At 40.5% G+C, this 15,424-nt stretch overlaps 2 protein-coding genes across 2 annotated transcripts in view; both read left to right on the forward strand.

The window, feature by feature from the left end:
• Nucleotides 1-684: 684 nt before the first annotated feature.
• LOC101651530 (T-cell surface glycoprotein CD1b-like) lies at nucleotides 685-3,939 on the forward strand. The gene is made up of 6 exons (XM_045298365.1): nucleotides 685-745; nucleotides 1,020-1,286; nucleotides 1,887-2,165; nucleotides 2,368-2,646; nucleotides 3,331-3,424; nucleotides 3,876-3,939. Exons 1-6 carry the CDS (start codon nucleotides 685-687, stop codon nucleotides 3,937-3,939), a joined length of 1,044 nt encoding a protein of 347 aa, XP_045154300.1.
• A 6,944-nt stretch (nucleotides 3,940-10,883) lies between these two features.
• LOC101651839 (T-cell surface glycoprotein CD1a) overlaps nucleotides 10,884-15,424 on the forward strand; it is a 37,015-nt gene continuing 32,474 nt past the window's right edge. Inside the window, exons 1-4 of the mRNA XM_045298366.1 lie at nucleotides 10,884-10,935; nucleotides 11,212-11,478; nucleotides 12,166-12,444; nucleotides 12,664-12,942. Of these exons, the coding sequence (XP_045154301.1) occupies nucleotides 10,884-10,935; nucleotides 11,212-11,478; nucleotides 12,166-12,444; nucleotides 12,664-12,942 (877 nt within the window). The remainder of the gene's footprint in view (nucleotides 10,936-11,211; nucleotides 11,479-12,165; nucleotides 12,445-12,663; nucleotides 12,943-15,424) is intronic.

The following is a 15,424-nucleotide window of genomic DNA, read 5'->3' on the forward strand; positions in this document are numbered from 1 at the left end:
AAAGAAGCGACTGAGAACGCAGAGAAGGGGAGTGATGGAGGTCGTGGTAGAGAGGGCAGTGGGGGAAAGGCAGGTGGGAGGATAAACTTATTGTAGACGTAAGCCAGTAACGTTGGAAAGGCAGTTGCTTAGTATGACTCTCTTATTTTACAGATGTGACATTCAAGCTTGGGAATATTTCAGAATCACAGTTATTTTTGATGGTAGTAGGAAGAAATTGAGCCCCGGAGGGGGGTGGGGGTGGGAGGGTGGGTAGTAGATTAAGTCCCGGGCTGTCCACTGTAAGGTCGGCAGTTTGAATCCACCAGTAGCTCCTTGGGAGAAAGATGAGGCTTTCTGTTCCTGTAAGGGTTTACAACCTTGTTAACCCAGAGGGGCAGTTTTACTCTGTCCTACAGGGTCACATTGAGTTGAAATCAACTTGATGGCCATAGGTCTATTTTGGTTTAGAAGAAACTAGGAACTGGGCATGAAACTGGAAGCCAAGGAGGGCAGTAAGGAAAGTCTGCAGAACTTTGGAACTACAGGGGAACTGAGAAGCTGAGTGGGAGGCTCAGGATAGCAGGAGGCACAGCTTCTCTGTGGTAGACACTGGCTTAGGGAGAGATTGTCAGTTGGATTAGAAGTTTTGCTGAAATCAGAGATCGTATACTAGGCTTGGCCGTAATTTCATCTCCTAGGAAAATGCTGTTTCTGTTACTTTTATTGCTGACAGTGCTCTTCCAAGGTGGTGACCACATGGATGGTAAGAATAATTCTGGCAGCTCCCACTGGTGTTATGAGGAGGTTTGGGTAAAACAAGCTGTACTGACTCAAGTGCCGTTGGGCAGGAAGGGTTTGTGCAATTGTGTTTCCAGTCTCTTCAACCATTTCGGAGGTTGGGACTGGGCTCTGAAACACTGGGATAATTGTCTAAATATCTCAGGCTACAAGTGTTCTTCATTTCCTACCCCTACAATACCTCTGCTCTCTCACCTCTTTCTACTCTCCCTCCTCCTTACCATTCTTTCTGTGTACAGATTTCCAGGGCCCAACCTCCTTCTACGTCATCCAGATATCATCCTTTGCCAACAGCACCTGGACCAAAAATCAAGGCTCGGGCTGGTTGGATGATGTGCAGATTCATGGCTGGGAGAGTGACTCAGGTACCGCTATTTTTCTGAAGCCCTGGTCCAAGGGCAACTTCAGTGATCAGGACTTGGAGGTGGTGCTGGATGCATTTCGAGTCTACTTCATTGGATTTCCTCGGGAACTAAGGAATTACGCCAGAGAATTCCAGATGGAATGTGAGTTTGGTGGCCTTCTCAATTACTTTCTTTGGCTTCTTTGCTTGGCTGCATGGGATCTTATTCTTTCCCCTACTATACCTGGCTGTATGGACACATCTCTAAAGTAATCTCTGGTCCTGGCCCCGTAATCCCACACAATAGTTCAGATCACTGCTACCCCTGATCCCGTCTGTATTAGTCTTCTTTTTTCTAACTATCCTCTTCTTTGTTTAGTATGAGACCCACTTTTCTACTCGCCTTTAAAACCGTCACTGTCCCTATGCTGTGGAGGCGTGTCTTGGTGTTACTTCCTCCTCCAACACCTCTCTGCTACTGTCCATTCTCCTTCCCCTACTTTCAAAAGAATCCTCTTTAATTCTGGTTCCTTTATCCCTCTGCTCCTGTTGCGAGTCACCATACATTACACATCTCACCGATGACAGACACATCCCTCCCCAATATTTATCCCTCTGAAACCCTATAAAGTCTCTAAAAGCTTCATTGACTGTGGACTCATCATTTCATATCCTAAATATTTCTCCCCACCCCACCCCCAAAATACTATTTTAATTCTTCTTTACTTACTGTTTAATATATTTGTTTTATCCTTCTACTCAGATCCGTTGGAGTTCCAGAGCAGAGTAGGCTGTGAGCTGCGTCACGGAGAGGGTCCAGCAAGTTTCTTCAGGACAGCTCTAGGAGGACTGGATCTCCTGAGCATCCAGAATTATTCATGTACACCTGCTTCAGAGGGTGGCTGGAGGGCAAAGAAGTTTTGTGCAATAATCCTTCAGTACCAAGGGGTCCTGGAAATCATTGAGAAACTCCTCTATAGCTACTGCCCCCGATTTCTCTTGGGTGTTCTCGATGCAGGGAAATCTGATCTACAGAGACAAGGTTTGTCCTACTCTGTCCCCAAGATGTTTCTATGCCACCAGTTATTCCTTCAAACTCAATACAGAGTGTGAAAGAACCCCCAAAAGCCAGGGACTAAATGGATAAAACTATTTGGTTCCCAAAGGAATGAAAGAAGGTCCAAATAGTAGAGTCTAAGTCTCTGTGTTATGAAGTCCTAACTGGAACACATTTCCTATCCCAGAGAAGCCTGTGGCCTGGCTGTCCAGGGGACCCACTCCTGGTCCTGACCGTCTGCTGCTGGTGTGCCGCGTCTCTGGATTCTACCCGAAGCCTGTGTGGGTGACGTGGCTGAGGGGGGAGCAGGAGCAGCCTGGCTCTCGGCGAGGTGATGTCCTGCCCAATGCTGACGGGACCTGGTATCTCCGAGTCACCCTGGACGTGGCAGCTGGGGAGGCTGCTGGCCTGTCCTGCCGAGTGAAGCACAGCAGTCTCGGTGGCCAGGACATTGTCCTCTACTGGGGTGAGAAAGTGGGAGAGAACTGAGGCCCACTAGAGAGGGAAGGAGATGTTCCTAACTGAAGAGGGAGGAGCTGGGGAAGGGGTGGAGCTTAACAGGAAAGAGACAAATATGTGCTTGTATGTGTGGGTATGTAGATATTTGTGTGTGTGTGTATATATTTGTGTATATATATGTATGTATGAGAGAGATACACACAGCTGTAGATACATATACAGAGATAGAGATACAGATTGATTTATGGTACAAGCAGGCACTATTAAAAAAACCTATTATAGAAAAAAAAAAAAAAGAATAAGGGTTCCTTGGGGGTATGCTGGGGCAGGGAGTGGACGAAGGGGAGATGTACCAAGGAGTTCAAGAAGAAAGAAAATGTTTTGTAACTGATGTGGTAGCAATTGTACAATACTGCTTAATGTGATTGAATTATGGAATGTTATGATATCTGTAAGAGCTCCCAATGAAATGATTAAAAAAAAAGATACAGAATCGATAAGGGTGAAAACTCTATACAATGGGAGGCAGAATAAGAGGGAGAGATACAGGATAGATATCTAACCTCCTAGATAGTGGGGTTTAGAACCTCACCATACATGGGAAGCACATAGAGGGTGGTGCTGATATTCAGGTGGAAAACCAGAGAATGAGTATTGAAATGACATGCTTTTGCCCTCTTTCAATTACCAGAACATCCCATCTCCGTTGGCTTGATCTGTTTGGCAATCACAGTGCCATCCTTGCTCCTTTTCATAGGCCTTGCATTATGGTTTAGGAGGCACAGGTGGGTTTTAATTGGCTAACTATTTTTTTTCACCACTCTTACTCTTTTCTACTACATATTTAATCTTTAGCCTTACTTCTAGGGGGCCCTTTCTCCTTTCTGCTCAACTTGTTGGGGATTTTCCTCTGAAGTTTTATGTATTTGTCTTCCTAACAGGTCATATCAAGACATTCTCTGAGCCCTGATCATTCTACTTTTTTGGCTTCCAAGTTTGGAAGATGAAGCTGTCAGCCAGGGTCAAAACAGAATTTAACCATCAGCAGAAAAAAATATTTAAAAACCGTCAAAGTGTTATTCATCAGTACCAATATTATGGTACATCTGTATTTGAATCCATGTTCAAGTGTGATAGAGAATGTTCTCAGAATAAATGAAACACAACTGTGGCAAACACAACTTCATGGTGATGTCATTTACCTTTCAATTTTAAAACTTTTTGTTCCTGTTTAAGGATCATAGGTCAAAGTGGGTTAAATAAAATTGTGCAAGAAGAATTGTATTTTCAGAGAATTTGAGCCTTTGCAATGTAATTTCTGTCTTGCCTGGGCCAGTTGGGATGCCACTTCCTGTAGAAGGCCTTCTCCAGGACCGCCCATGGAAGCAGCTCTGCCGCTCTGGTCGGGAGCCATGCACCCACTTTACTTCATACGTGTGGCCTTGACTCTGGTTTCAGAATTCTTCTCTTTCTACCTTGGAAGTTCCTTGTGGGCAGTTGTATGTGGGTCCCTGGAAAGTTCTCTTACCTGTATCTTTAGTCGACATAACTGCAAGTTAATGTCTTGTTGTTTGTTGAGCTTTTCATTCCTTTCACTTGGCTCAGGAGTTGACAACATAGATCTCACCCTTCTATTTTCAAAGATTTCACCTTCAGTCAAAACCCACAATGCTCTCCTGCCTTCCAGGTTTCTGCCCTGAACCCCTCTGGAGAAAAACACCTTTGTCCTAATGACAACAAATTCCTAGCTACAAAGAATAGCTTGCCGAGACCCTTGATCCTTCTTTTCCAGTTAGAATGGGTGAGAGACACGGTGAGTAATGGGTGCGGCAAAGGTGGTACATTGCCCTCCAGGACATGGGGATCTGTGTTACGGCCATTCAGTTATATCTTTTAATTGTGTTCAATTTTTTTGCTTATCTCATAATATTTCTCTTAAAAATATCCAAACTCTTCTTTATTAAACCACAGATGAGGGAAGAATCTGAGTTTTCATAGCATGCGTGGACAGGAAGTCAGGACAAGCATAGATCTGGAAGAAGCCAGGGGTTCTAGAAACAGTGCTTTCTAGATGTTGTAAGTCATTCTGGTTTATCAGGCATGAAAAAAGTGAACAGAATCGAGAACATGGCGGAAAACATATCATTTTTTCCTGTATGAGTATAATTGGAGTTTTATCCAGTATGCATTCAACTCTACTACTCTTTATACTGCAGACATGAATGTTTAATGTCTTTTTTTGGCCCACTTTTTTCTATGCTCACTGTCTATAACTCTTCTAGTTTGAATTCTGGAGGAGGAAAACTATGATAATTATTGGATTCTACACTAGCCAGGATTGTTAAAATGTCTTGTAATTATTAATAAGGTTTAAAATCATAGAAGCCTGGCATTAAACAGTTAATGCCATCAACTTTAAAATTGTGATTTAGGTTGGAGTTTGCATATTGGAGCATCATTTTTGTATCTGATCACTTAAGCAAGTCATCAACCTTGCCAATAGTTTGCCTTCTTGCTGTCTCCCGTTTTTTGCCCACTTCCTTCTTGTAGGCTCTATCTTCCCTTTCACCAAGTTAACACATATTTGCACTCTACTCTGTTACTTTTCCTTCCCTGCTTTGCCTTCCACCCCCAGTAACCATCAAAATCCATTTCTTTTTCTATGGGAACCTTTATTACGTAGTTTTAAGTAATGGTATCATGCAATATTGGTCCTGTTGTGATTGATTAACTTCACTCAGCATAATGTTCTCCAAATACATGAATGTTGGGTGTGTTTCAGTTTCGTGATTATCCTTTATTGATGTACAGTGTTCCTTTGTGTGCATTAGCAAAGGAGCACTGGGTGGGGGGTAGTAGTTCTGAGCTGGACTGCATATCCTAAGCTCAGCAGTTCAAAAGCACCAGCTATTCTGAGGGAGAAAGATGAGGCTTTCAATTTACAGTCTCAGAATCCCACATAGGCAGTTCTAATCTCTCCTACGGGGTTACTGTGGGTCGGCATTGACTTGATGGCAGTGAGTTTGTTTTTGCATATGTACCAAAGTTTAGTATCCATTCTTCCATGTATGGGCATTTAGGTTGTTTCCATCATCTTTGTTGTTGTGAATATTAACACGGATGTGCATATACCTGCTTGTTCTTTATTCTTTGTTTCTTTACGGTACAAACCAATAGATGAATGACTGGGTATTAATAGTATGTCTATCTTTCTTTTTTAAAAAAGTCTTTTTATTGTGTATTATGTGAGGATTTACATTTAAATCGTTTTTGCATTCAAGTTAATCAAATCTCCCAATATCTTTCTCTGCCCCCACCTTCCTTTCTCTATTTCCTCTTGTGGAATCTGTGTCCTGAGGTGTGTGTTAGGCCCTGTTGACTAGAAAACAAATCTAGAGACACTCATATGTTTAAGAGAGAGCTTTATATCAAAAGTAATTGTATATCAAGTAAACAACCCAGCCCAGTCCAACGCAAGTCCCTAAGTCTGATAGTAGTCCATAAATCCCTCTTCAGACTTAAAAGGTCACATGCAATGATGTAGAATGCAGGAATAGCATAGGCTGTTGGATCCAAAGTCACGTGGATCCAATGTTGGTGGGAACATGGCAGGGCTCCGACTGCTCTCTGAGTCAGCAAGCAGGAAGGTCAAGGTGGAGGGAGGTTCCCAGGGCCCTCCTTATGAGAAAGCTACATCCACAAGGAAGAACCATTAGGCTATTACTTGATTGACAGGTTGAATATTACCACTATACTTTTATATATCTTCAAGTTGACATAAAATTATGTAACAACCACAAGGTGTTTCACTAGTTCATTATTCTTTAGCAATGCATAAGATTCCATTGTGGGTATGTCTGGCTAAGACTTTCAGCAATGTACTGAATAAGTGGTGATATAGGACAACTTTGTCTGGTTTCTATTCACAAGAGGAATGACTTCAGTTGCTCACCACTGAGAAACACTGGTATGTTTGTTGGCTGGTTGTTTTACATATACAGCCTTTATTGTGCTGAGAAAAGTTCTACCTATTTGTATTTTGTTAAGTGTTTTCTTAAAATCAGGAATCAGTGTTGCATTTTATCAAAATTCTTCTCTGTATTAAATGATATGATTCATGTAGTTCTTTTCCTTTGTTTTATTTGGTGGATTACATTGTTTTTCTAACATTGAACCATCCTTACATATCTGATATAAACCCTGCTTGATAATGATGCATTGTTATTTTGATATCTTGTTGGATTATGTTGTCTAGGATTTTGTTGAGCATTTTTGTATCTCTGTTCATAACTGGATCCCAAAGGCTTTTCACCCACTGGCCTGTGATCTTCTAGCACATCATTGGTCTGTAATTTCTATTCTGGCAATGTGTTTTCCTGGGTTAGCATCAGGGTTATGCTCACTTCCTAAAATGTGTTCTGGAGTTTGTTGTCCTTTCCTATATTCTGGAGAATTTGAGCAGAATTGATGTTAACACTTCTCGGAATGTTTGATAGAATTCCCTGCTAAAGTCATCTTGTCCTGGACTTTTTTGTTGGGAGTTTTTTTAGCGACCTGCATATTTCTTCTTTTGTTAGAGTTTATTAACAGTTTCTACATCAGTTGGTGTTAATTTAGTTAGGTAGAGTATTTCTAGAAATAAGTCCATCTCTCCTAAGTTTTCAGATTTGTTGCAATACAGTCTTTCATAGTATTGTGTTAGTATTTTGTATTTCAGTTGTGATGTTGCCTTCGTCCCCCATCTTACTTGTAATACTTGCACCTTCTCCTTTTCCTTTGTTAAGTTTGGCAAGGGTTTGCCAATTTTGTCAATTCTTTCAAAGAACCAACTCTCGTTGATTTTTCTTGTAATTTTTCTGTTTTCTGTTTTATTTATTTCTGTTCCAATCTTTTTTTCCCCCCTTCTGGTAACTGAAGGTTTATTTTGCTGCGGTTTTTCTTATTGTTGAAGATGCCAGGTTAAAGTGTTGATTTTGAGTCTTCCTTTCTTTGGGGTATGTTTTATTACTATACATTGCCCTCAGAGTATACTTTTGCTGGGTCCCACAAATTTTGGTTCATTGAATTTTTATTCTCATTTTTTTCAGGGACTTAATATTTCATTCTTTATTTTTTTAATGTCCCAGCATTTCCTAAGTAGAGTGTTCAATTTACACTTGATTTCTCTCTTGATCTTCCTATTGTTCATTTCTCATTTTAGTGTTGTGATTTAAGAAAATGGCTTGTAATATTGTGTTTTAAATTTTATTAAGGCTTTCTTTGTGAACTAAAATATGTATTATTTTGGAGAATATTCCACAGGTCTGGAAAAGAATTTATTTTGTGTTGTTTCCAGGTGGAATGTTCTGTACATGTCTATGTCAAATTGATTGTGTTGTTTAGTTCTCTAATATTTATATTGTTTCTTTCCCATTTTCTGCCCTTCTTCAAAAGTGATATATTGGAGTCTCCTACTATTATTGTAGTATTCTCTAGTTCTCTCTTAAACTCTACAAGAGTTTGATTAATGTATTTTGAAGCTATTTAATTTGGCTCATAGATGTTTATTTTGGCTATGTCTTCTTGTTAAGTTGTACCTTTAATCATTATGCAATGCCCTTCATCGTCTCTCAACATGGATTTTGACTTGAAGTCTATTTTGAAAAATTGTAAATTAAGTGAGAATTTACATTTCAGACCATCTACATTGTACTCAATACTTTAAGTCACCACTCAAATCTCTTAGTCTAACCCTCCCCTGCTCCTTGATTTCTCTTCTCCCTCCCGATGACCAACATTTTCTACACCATTCAAGTGTGGTAGTTATACAATTTCATGTCAACTTGATAAATTGAATGAAGGGGTGGATTCTAGCCTGTCAATCATGCCACAGCTTCTCTTCCTCCGTGGAGTCAGGATGCACTCTCTGCTTCACCTTCCTGTCAACAAGCCAAGTGGAGCCAGAACCCTGGAGATGCTTCCACCGACACTGGATCCCAAAGGCTTTTCACCCACTGGCCTGTGATCTTCTAGCACATCATTGTATGTACCGCATGACTCTGAAGAAAAAATTATGGGCTAGTATCAGACATATGGGCTAATATCGGACTTATGGACTTGATCTGGACTGGGCTGGGATGTTTTCTCAATATATGATTGCTCTTTGATATAAAGCTCTTTCTTATAGACAAATGAGTGTCTCTGGATTTATTTCTCTAGTCAACCCAGACTGACATACCAAGTTAATGCATGTCTACTATCTAGTCTATTGCTTTATATTCCCTCTCTTGCCCTTCCCTGCCTGGCAAATTCTATTGTCTTTGGTAGGAAAGCCCTTATCTTGTTTTTCTTTCCTCCTCCTTTATAATAATGGTTTCAAACAAAGTTTGTCATTTTGTGATTAGGTAACTGCACTCAGCTAATGCTCTCAAGGTCCACTCGTGCCATGAAGTCCTCTGTGGTCTCATTGTTATGATTATTATTATAATTTAGTCTTGGGCAGTGCTCATTGTATGTGTATGTCAATGTTTCTTTATCCCTTCTTCGACTGATGGCGATTGAGGTTGTTTCTCACCTCTTGATGCTCTGGACAGTGCTGTGATGAACATGGTTATGAATATATTTGTTTTTGTAATGATTCTTACTTCTTTAAGCTATATACCCAACAAAAGGTTTGCAGGATTTTTGGGAATGTCTAATTCTATTTATTGAAGCCCATTTTTACCACAGATTAATATTTCCACTCCTGACATTTTTGGTTGCCATTATATTGATATATTTTATCCATCCTTTTATTTCTAGTTTATTTTTGTCTTGGTGTTTTCAGTAGATCCTGTTTACGTATTCAATCTACTACTCATTGTTTCTTGTCTGGTGCATTTAATATATTTACTTACAGAGTTGTTGTTAATAGGCATTTATTTATTGGTGTTTATTTTGCTGTGTAATTTTTAATGGTGGTTTCAGTTGCTTGTGATGTTCTTTCTTTTTAAATTAGTAAATTAGGCAGGGGTTTACATTTCAGATGACCAATTTTGTATTCAAGACTACAAATAACCAATGGCTTACCCAACCATGGCTCCTTGATTTCTCTTCTCCATCTTGTGGATCATCATCATCCACTTCACCCAAATTAACTCTCATCTACCACCTAACCTGTTGCTTCATCTTCCTTCTTCTCTTCTCCTCCCACTTCCTCTACCACCGAAAACTCTAAAACTCTAAAACCCTTCCCTCTCCCTGACCATTCTCCTACCCTCACGATATCACTACTCCCACTACTATTCCTTAGTGGTTTAGTTGTCCTGAATTCCATGTGTCAGGAGCTCTTATCTGTATCAATGTGTGTTTTTCAGTCTAGCCAGATTTATAAGGTAGAACTGGATCATGGTAGTTGGGGGGAGGAAGCATTCAGGAACTAGAGGAAGGATGTGTGTTTTGTTGGGTGCTATACTGCATTTTGGTTGAGTCATCCTTCCTTGTAACCCTTCTGTGAGGAGACATCCATGTCTACGGATGGGCTTTGGGTCTCCATACACATTCTTGGATGTGTAAAGAGGCTAGGTTCTAAGTGGGTGCCAAGTGATGGTGAGTGAATACATATCAGTGAAAACAGACAGAAGGTTTCTTTTCAGGTTTCAATGTCCATATGGCCCTGGTGGGTGATGGCTTTCATGTTTAAGGAAGAATGGAGGATTCAGAGTAGTTTATACTGTTCCAAAGGGCAGTCATACACTATTCTGAAATAAAAGCAAACACAAAGAAACTTAACAAGTAAAGGAACCCGTGAGAAGACAGAGTTCAACGTAGTGAGGTTCAACGTAGAGGAAGGTGATATAGGGGAAGAGAATATTTAGGGAACTTTCAAAAGTAGAACAGGCAGATAGAATAGCATAAATGAGCAGGGAGATAAAAGCCTGAGGTAGTCTGGGAAATCTTTTTAATATGTGAATGTAAACAAACAGACTCTAGAAGTAAAGTGACTTTCAGTGCTAAATAAGATTCATTCTATAGCAGTTGAATTAAGTAAGACAAGTTAGCAGGGTGGCTGCTGATGACCAGTAGAGAAGCTGAGAGGCAGAGGCGAGAGCCAGAGCTCAGAGAAAAGGAGCTTGGGGTTTGCAAGTTTCCTTTGTTCCAGATGGTGGTTAAAGGGAAACTTTGTCATTTGTGGGGAAGAAAGTCAGAAATGAGACTTTGTGGGGTAGGTTTGTCAACAAAGATCAAATACCAGTTTTTCTGAGAGAAAGAACACCTGCAGATGAAATGCTGTTTCTGCAACTCCCATTGTTAGTTGGTCTCCTCCCAGGTGGGGAGTGTGTGTGTGTGTTTATGATGTAGACTCAAGATACACCTGTGAATGTGAGTGCCAGCCAGTTCCATTCTGAGTATCCTTGTCCCCAGGTCTCTGTTCCCTTCTGCAGGCTGTTGATAGAACATGACATCCTGGGACGGGCAAATGCCTGAAGACATAACCATGCTTTTCTCTTCCTTCAGATTTTGAATTCTCCATTTATGGAAACTTTCTTTCTCCACGCTATCTCCTTTTCAATGATTTTTTTCCCACCTTACTCTGTTGTTTTGCTACCTCCAGCCTTGCAGGGTCCTATCTCCTACCATATTATCCAGATATCATCTTATTACAACCACTCCTGGGCACAAACTCTGGCCTCTGGTTGGTTGAATGAACTGCAGACTCATAGCTGGGAGGGTAACTCTGGCACTGCCATTTTCCTATGGCCCTGGTCCAAGGGGAACTTCAGCAACAAAGAGCTGGTAGAACTGGAAATGCTGTTTCGAATGTACTTCATTGGATTGACTCGGGAAATTCACAACTATTACAACCAATTGCAGTTTGAATGTGAGTTCAGTTGCTTCAGTGGGGAAACTGGGGAAGAGGGGTGGTGTCTGAGTCTCAATTTAAAAAAATTAGGAAACACCGTTCCTCTCCACTGAGAGCCTTGCTCCACCTGCTTTGCCCCACGTCTGCAACCACACACCTCTGGACAGGGAACAGGAAGGAGGAGAAATAATTTTAAATCTGACGTTTGAAATGCTTCAGGCCTTCTGCTCTTTATGATATCCGTTCTCATTTATTTTTGGTTTGTACTTTACCATTTCCCTTTAGTTATCTCTTGTGATCACAGTTTTCAAACTTTCAGATGAAATTTCTCTGTTTTCTCACTCTTTGACTACTTAGAACATCCAAGCATTCCCACAGAACCCCTTGTGCAGTCACTGTCTTCTATATTGTCATCATAATCCACTTCTTTGTCTTCACTCTGGATTATTATAATCCCAAATCCCTGCCTCTAAGTCTCTCTTACCCACGTCATTTAACTCAGTTTCTTCAATCAGTTGCCCCTTGCTTCATATCAGTCCTCTCTTCTTCTACATTGAACTTCCACCGACTCTCCTGTACTTGAATCCCTGATTAAATGGAACTTAATCCCATTCCCTCAAGTTTCTCATCTGATTCTTATTTTTCTTTACACTCATTTCATTTTTAAAAATTATCTTTTCCACTAATTCACAATTCTATTTTCAGATCCCTTTGAAATACAGATGACAGGAGGCTGTGTGCTGCACCCTGGGGAGGACCCCACAGGCTTTCTGCAGGGGGCTTTTCAAGGATCAGATTTCCTGAGCTTCCACAACAAGTCCTGGGTGCCATCTCCAAGGAGTGGAAGGAAGGCTGAGAATGTCTGCAGTCTCCTCAATCAGTACCAAGGCATCAAGGAAGTCGTGCATGGACTCATCAGTGGCACCTGCCCACGCTTCCTTTTGGGTCTCATAGAGGCGGGGAGGGTGCATATCCAGAGAAAAGGTGAGTCCTACATCCTGCTTAAAATGGTTTTTTCTTTTAACATCTCAGCATTCTACCATCTCCTTCAGATTTAGCTTAAGAAGAAACTAGGAAGAGAGGAAAATGAGGGACGGATTTCTAGGGGTGGGAAAGATAAGTCTGTATAAACTGATGTTGACATGTGAACTTCTACATTTTGTGTAGAGGCTTTACCTGAATTGTGTTTCCGGTTTTTTCCAGTGAAGCCCGAAGCCAGGCTGTCTGGTAACACCACTCCGGGCCATGGCTGTGTCCTGCTGGTTTGCCATGTCTTTGGCTTCTACCCAAAGCCGGTGTGGGTGATGTGGATGCGGGGGGAACAGGAGCAGCCAGGCTCTCGGCGAGGTGATGTCCTGCCCAATGCTGATGGGACCTGGTATCTCCGTGTGCTCTTGAATGTGACCGTTACCGAGGCACCTGGCCTGTCTTGCCGGGTGAGGCACAGCAGTCTAGGTGACCAGGACATCGTCCTCTACTGGGGTAAGGAAGAACGATGGCGCACACTGGAAAGGGGAGTTGGCTATCCAGGCACAATACTCGAGCAGATGCAATGCCTGTTTCTTAGGCATTTCAGGCTCCAAAGGGATAACAATTGTGAATTCAAGGACTAGAGAGAAGAGCTGAAATTGTGGAGCTTGTAGATGTCAGAATATGTTCAGGGTCACCAACCCCTCCAGAAAACAAAAAACGAAAATAATTCAGTGTAATCCGAACAATTCCAACTCACAGCGACCCAATGAGATTGAGTAGAAATGGGTTTTTTCAAGACTGTAACTCTTTACAGGGGTTGAAAAGCTCACTTTTCTCCCTTAAAACAGCTGGTAGTTTTGTGCTGTTGAACTTTTAGTTATCAGCTGAATATGTAATTCACTATACTACCACAGTGCTTGTTGTTGAGGATTCTAAGAAACATTATTCCCTGCACTGGATGAGAGGAAAAAATAAGAAGAGAGATCGTTGAGGCAGATCCTTAAATGGACAAAGGAAACCCAGAGAAATAGAGTTAAACAGCGATTGCGATGGATTTGAAATGACATCTTTGTGTGCATTGAAATACACAGAACATCACACCTCCACGGCTGTGACCTTCTCGGCAGTGATGGCGTCCCTACTGCTTCTGGCTGGCTTGATGTTTTGGTTTAGGAAGTGCTGGTGAGTTTTTTGTATCCACCTTTCTTGCCCTAGTCCAACATATCTCCTGTCCAACATTGCACCCATCTTTCTTGCTCCTTACCTTAGTTGCTTCTCTATCAGCTGTTCTTCTTTTCCTCCAAGCCTCCTCTATGTCTCTTCAATTCTACCTCTACCTGTGCAGAGTGACTGTCAGTTCTCTTCTTATACAGTTCCTATGATGACCTACTATGAGCTTCTTTGTTGCTCCTCTCCCTTTGGGACCCGAATCCAGCAGTCCAGCAGCTCAGGATACACCTGGACACAATACAACGATGGCATCTTTTCAAATCTCCTTGTAAAAATTTATGTTTGATAGCTTGCTTATTTCTGCTTAATTTTCAATGATCAATATTAGCTAAATTTAATATTTCAGGATTTATTGCTATGACCTAGGTTATTGGGCTTTACAATGTAAGGTTAAATTTAAATGGGAAAACATGGTCTGTAAATTCCAAAATTAATCAATCTAAAGACTTATGTCAGGGATTACTTCTTGAAATGCTGTCCATAATTGACATATAGGGAGCAAGGCCTACATCCTTGGAATTCCACAGCACTCTAAACTGTATTTGATAAATGTATTCTTTACTTCCAATCCTTTGTTTCATTTATGTAAGTCATGCTTTCCCTTCCAATTAAAAATTTTTAAATAGATAAGTCTATCAAATACACGTTTTCCCTACCTAATATATATTTTTCTTCTTAATATTTATTTTACCTGCTTGTAATATGATATCAATAAAAATCTTATAGTCTTATTATTTTTCTTTTCTGTGTTTTTGTCAGAGTTGAGACATTTGATACTTTCCTCAATAAAACAATCTTCTCACTTGGCCAAGAGGATTCACACATGCCTAGTTCCCTGGTTTCTTCTCTGAACTTCTGAGAAAAAAATACAATATATTCTCTTACCCTTATAGAAATATATCCAATATAGAATACCCTTATAGAATATATACCATATATTCTTTCTCTTAATATTTTAGAAGATAGTCATTGAAATACAACAATTTTTTTACTATTGGAAATAAAAATTCCATGACAGTATGTAGGTCCTTGTGATTCAGCGATAAGCAGCAGAATTATTGCCTCAGAGCTTGTCAGAAATAAAGCCACCGCAGAATTCATAGGATAATTTAAATTTGAGAGGCAATGGTGATGCCTGAGAAGTTGTAGGGCAAGTATAACACTCAGAAGAAATGAAATTAGTCAAAAAAAGAGAATAAGAGTTCCATTGGATTGAAGTAGTGAAGATATTGAGGGTCCCAAATGGTAGTATGAGTCCATGAGTAGACTTAACTAGCTTAATATTCATTAACTAGCTTAATATTCATTCGTGCAGTCAACAATGTCTAGTAAACACGGTCACATATTGTATTTCCACAGAGTGAATGCATAGTAATATTTTTAAAAGCATAGTTCATCATTGTCTTCTGAGCTTTAAGTTTTTTTGCTTATCAAACTTGATTGTACAGTGTATAATTTCATTGTTGTGTGTGGTTTTAAAAATCATTTTATTGGGAGCTCTTACAGATATCATAATGTTCCATAGTTCAATCACATCAAGTTTTATTGGACAATTGCTACCAAAAATCAGTTTCAAAACATTTTATTTTTTCTTGAACTCCTTGATATCAGCTTCCCTTTATCCCCTTCCAGCCCCCTGCCCCCAACCCTTATTATTTTTTGCCATATCTTACACCATCTGATGTATCCACTCACCTATAATTCTGTTGTTTGCCTCCCTCAACTGGGGTTATACAGTCATCAAGGCTACCAGCTCCCCCTT

This window comes from Echinops telfairi, unplaced genomic scaffold, assembly GCF_000313985.2.
Source record: "Echinops telfairi isolate 266 unplaced genomic scaffold, ASM31398v2 ScPeMD7_7425;HRSCAF=8463, whole genome shotgun sequence".
Taxonomy (NCBI): Eukaryota; Metazoa; Chordata; class Mammalia; order Afrosoricida; family Tenrecidae; genus Echinops; species Echinops telfairi.

What these genes read in the sequence shown, in the direction of transcription:
- LOC101651530 (XM_045298365.1), top strand. Translation starts at nt 685, where the DNA reads ATGCTGTTTCTGTTACTTTTATTGCTGACAGTGCTCTTCCAAGGTGGT. An exon ending in CAGAGAATTCCAGATGGAAT is followed by an intron (nt 1,287 to 1,886) that starts GTGAGTTTGGTG and finishes CCTTCTACTCAG; the next exon opens with ATCCGTTGGAGTTCCAGAGC. An exon ending in ATCTGATCTACAGAGACAAG is followed by an intron (nt 2,166 to 2,367) that starts GTTTGTCCTACT and finishes TTCCTATCCCAG; the next exon opens with AGAAGCCTGTGGCCTGGCTG.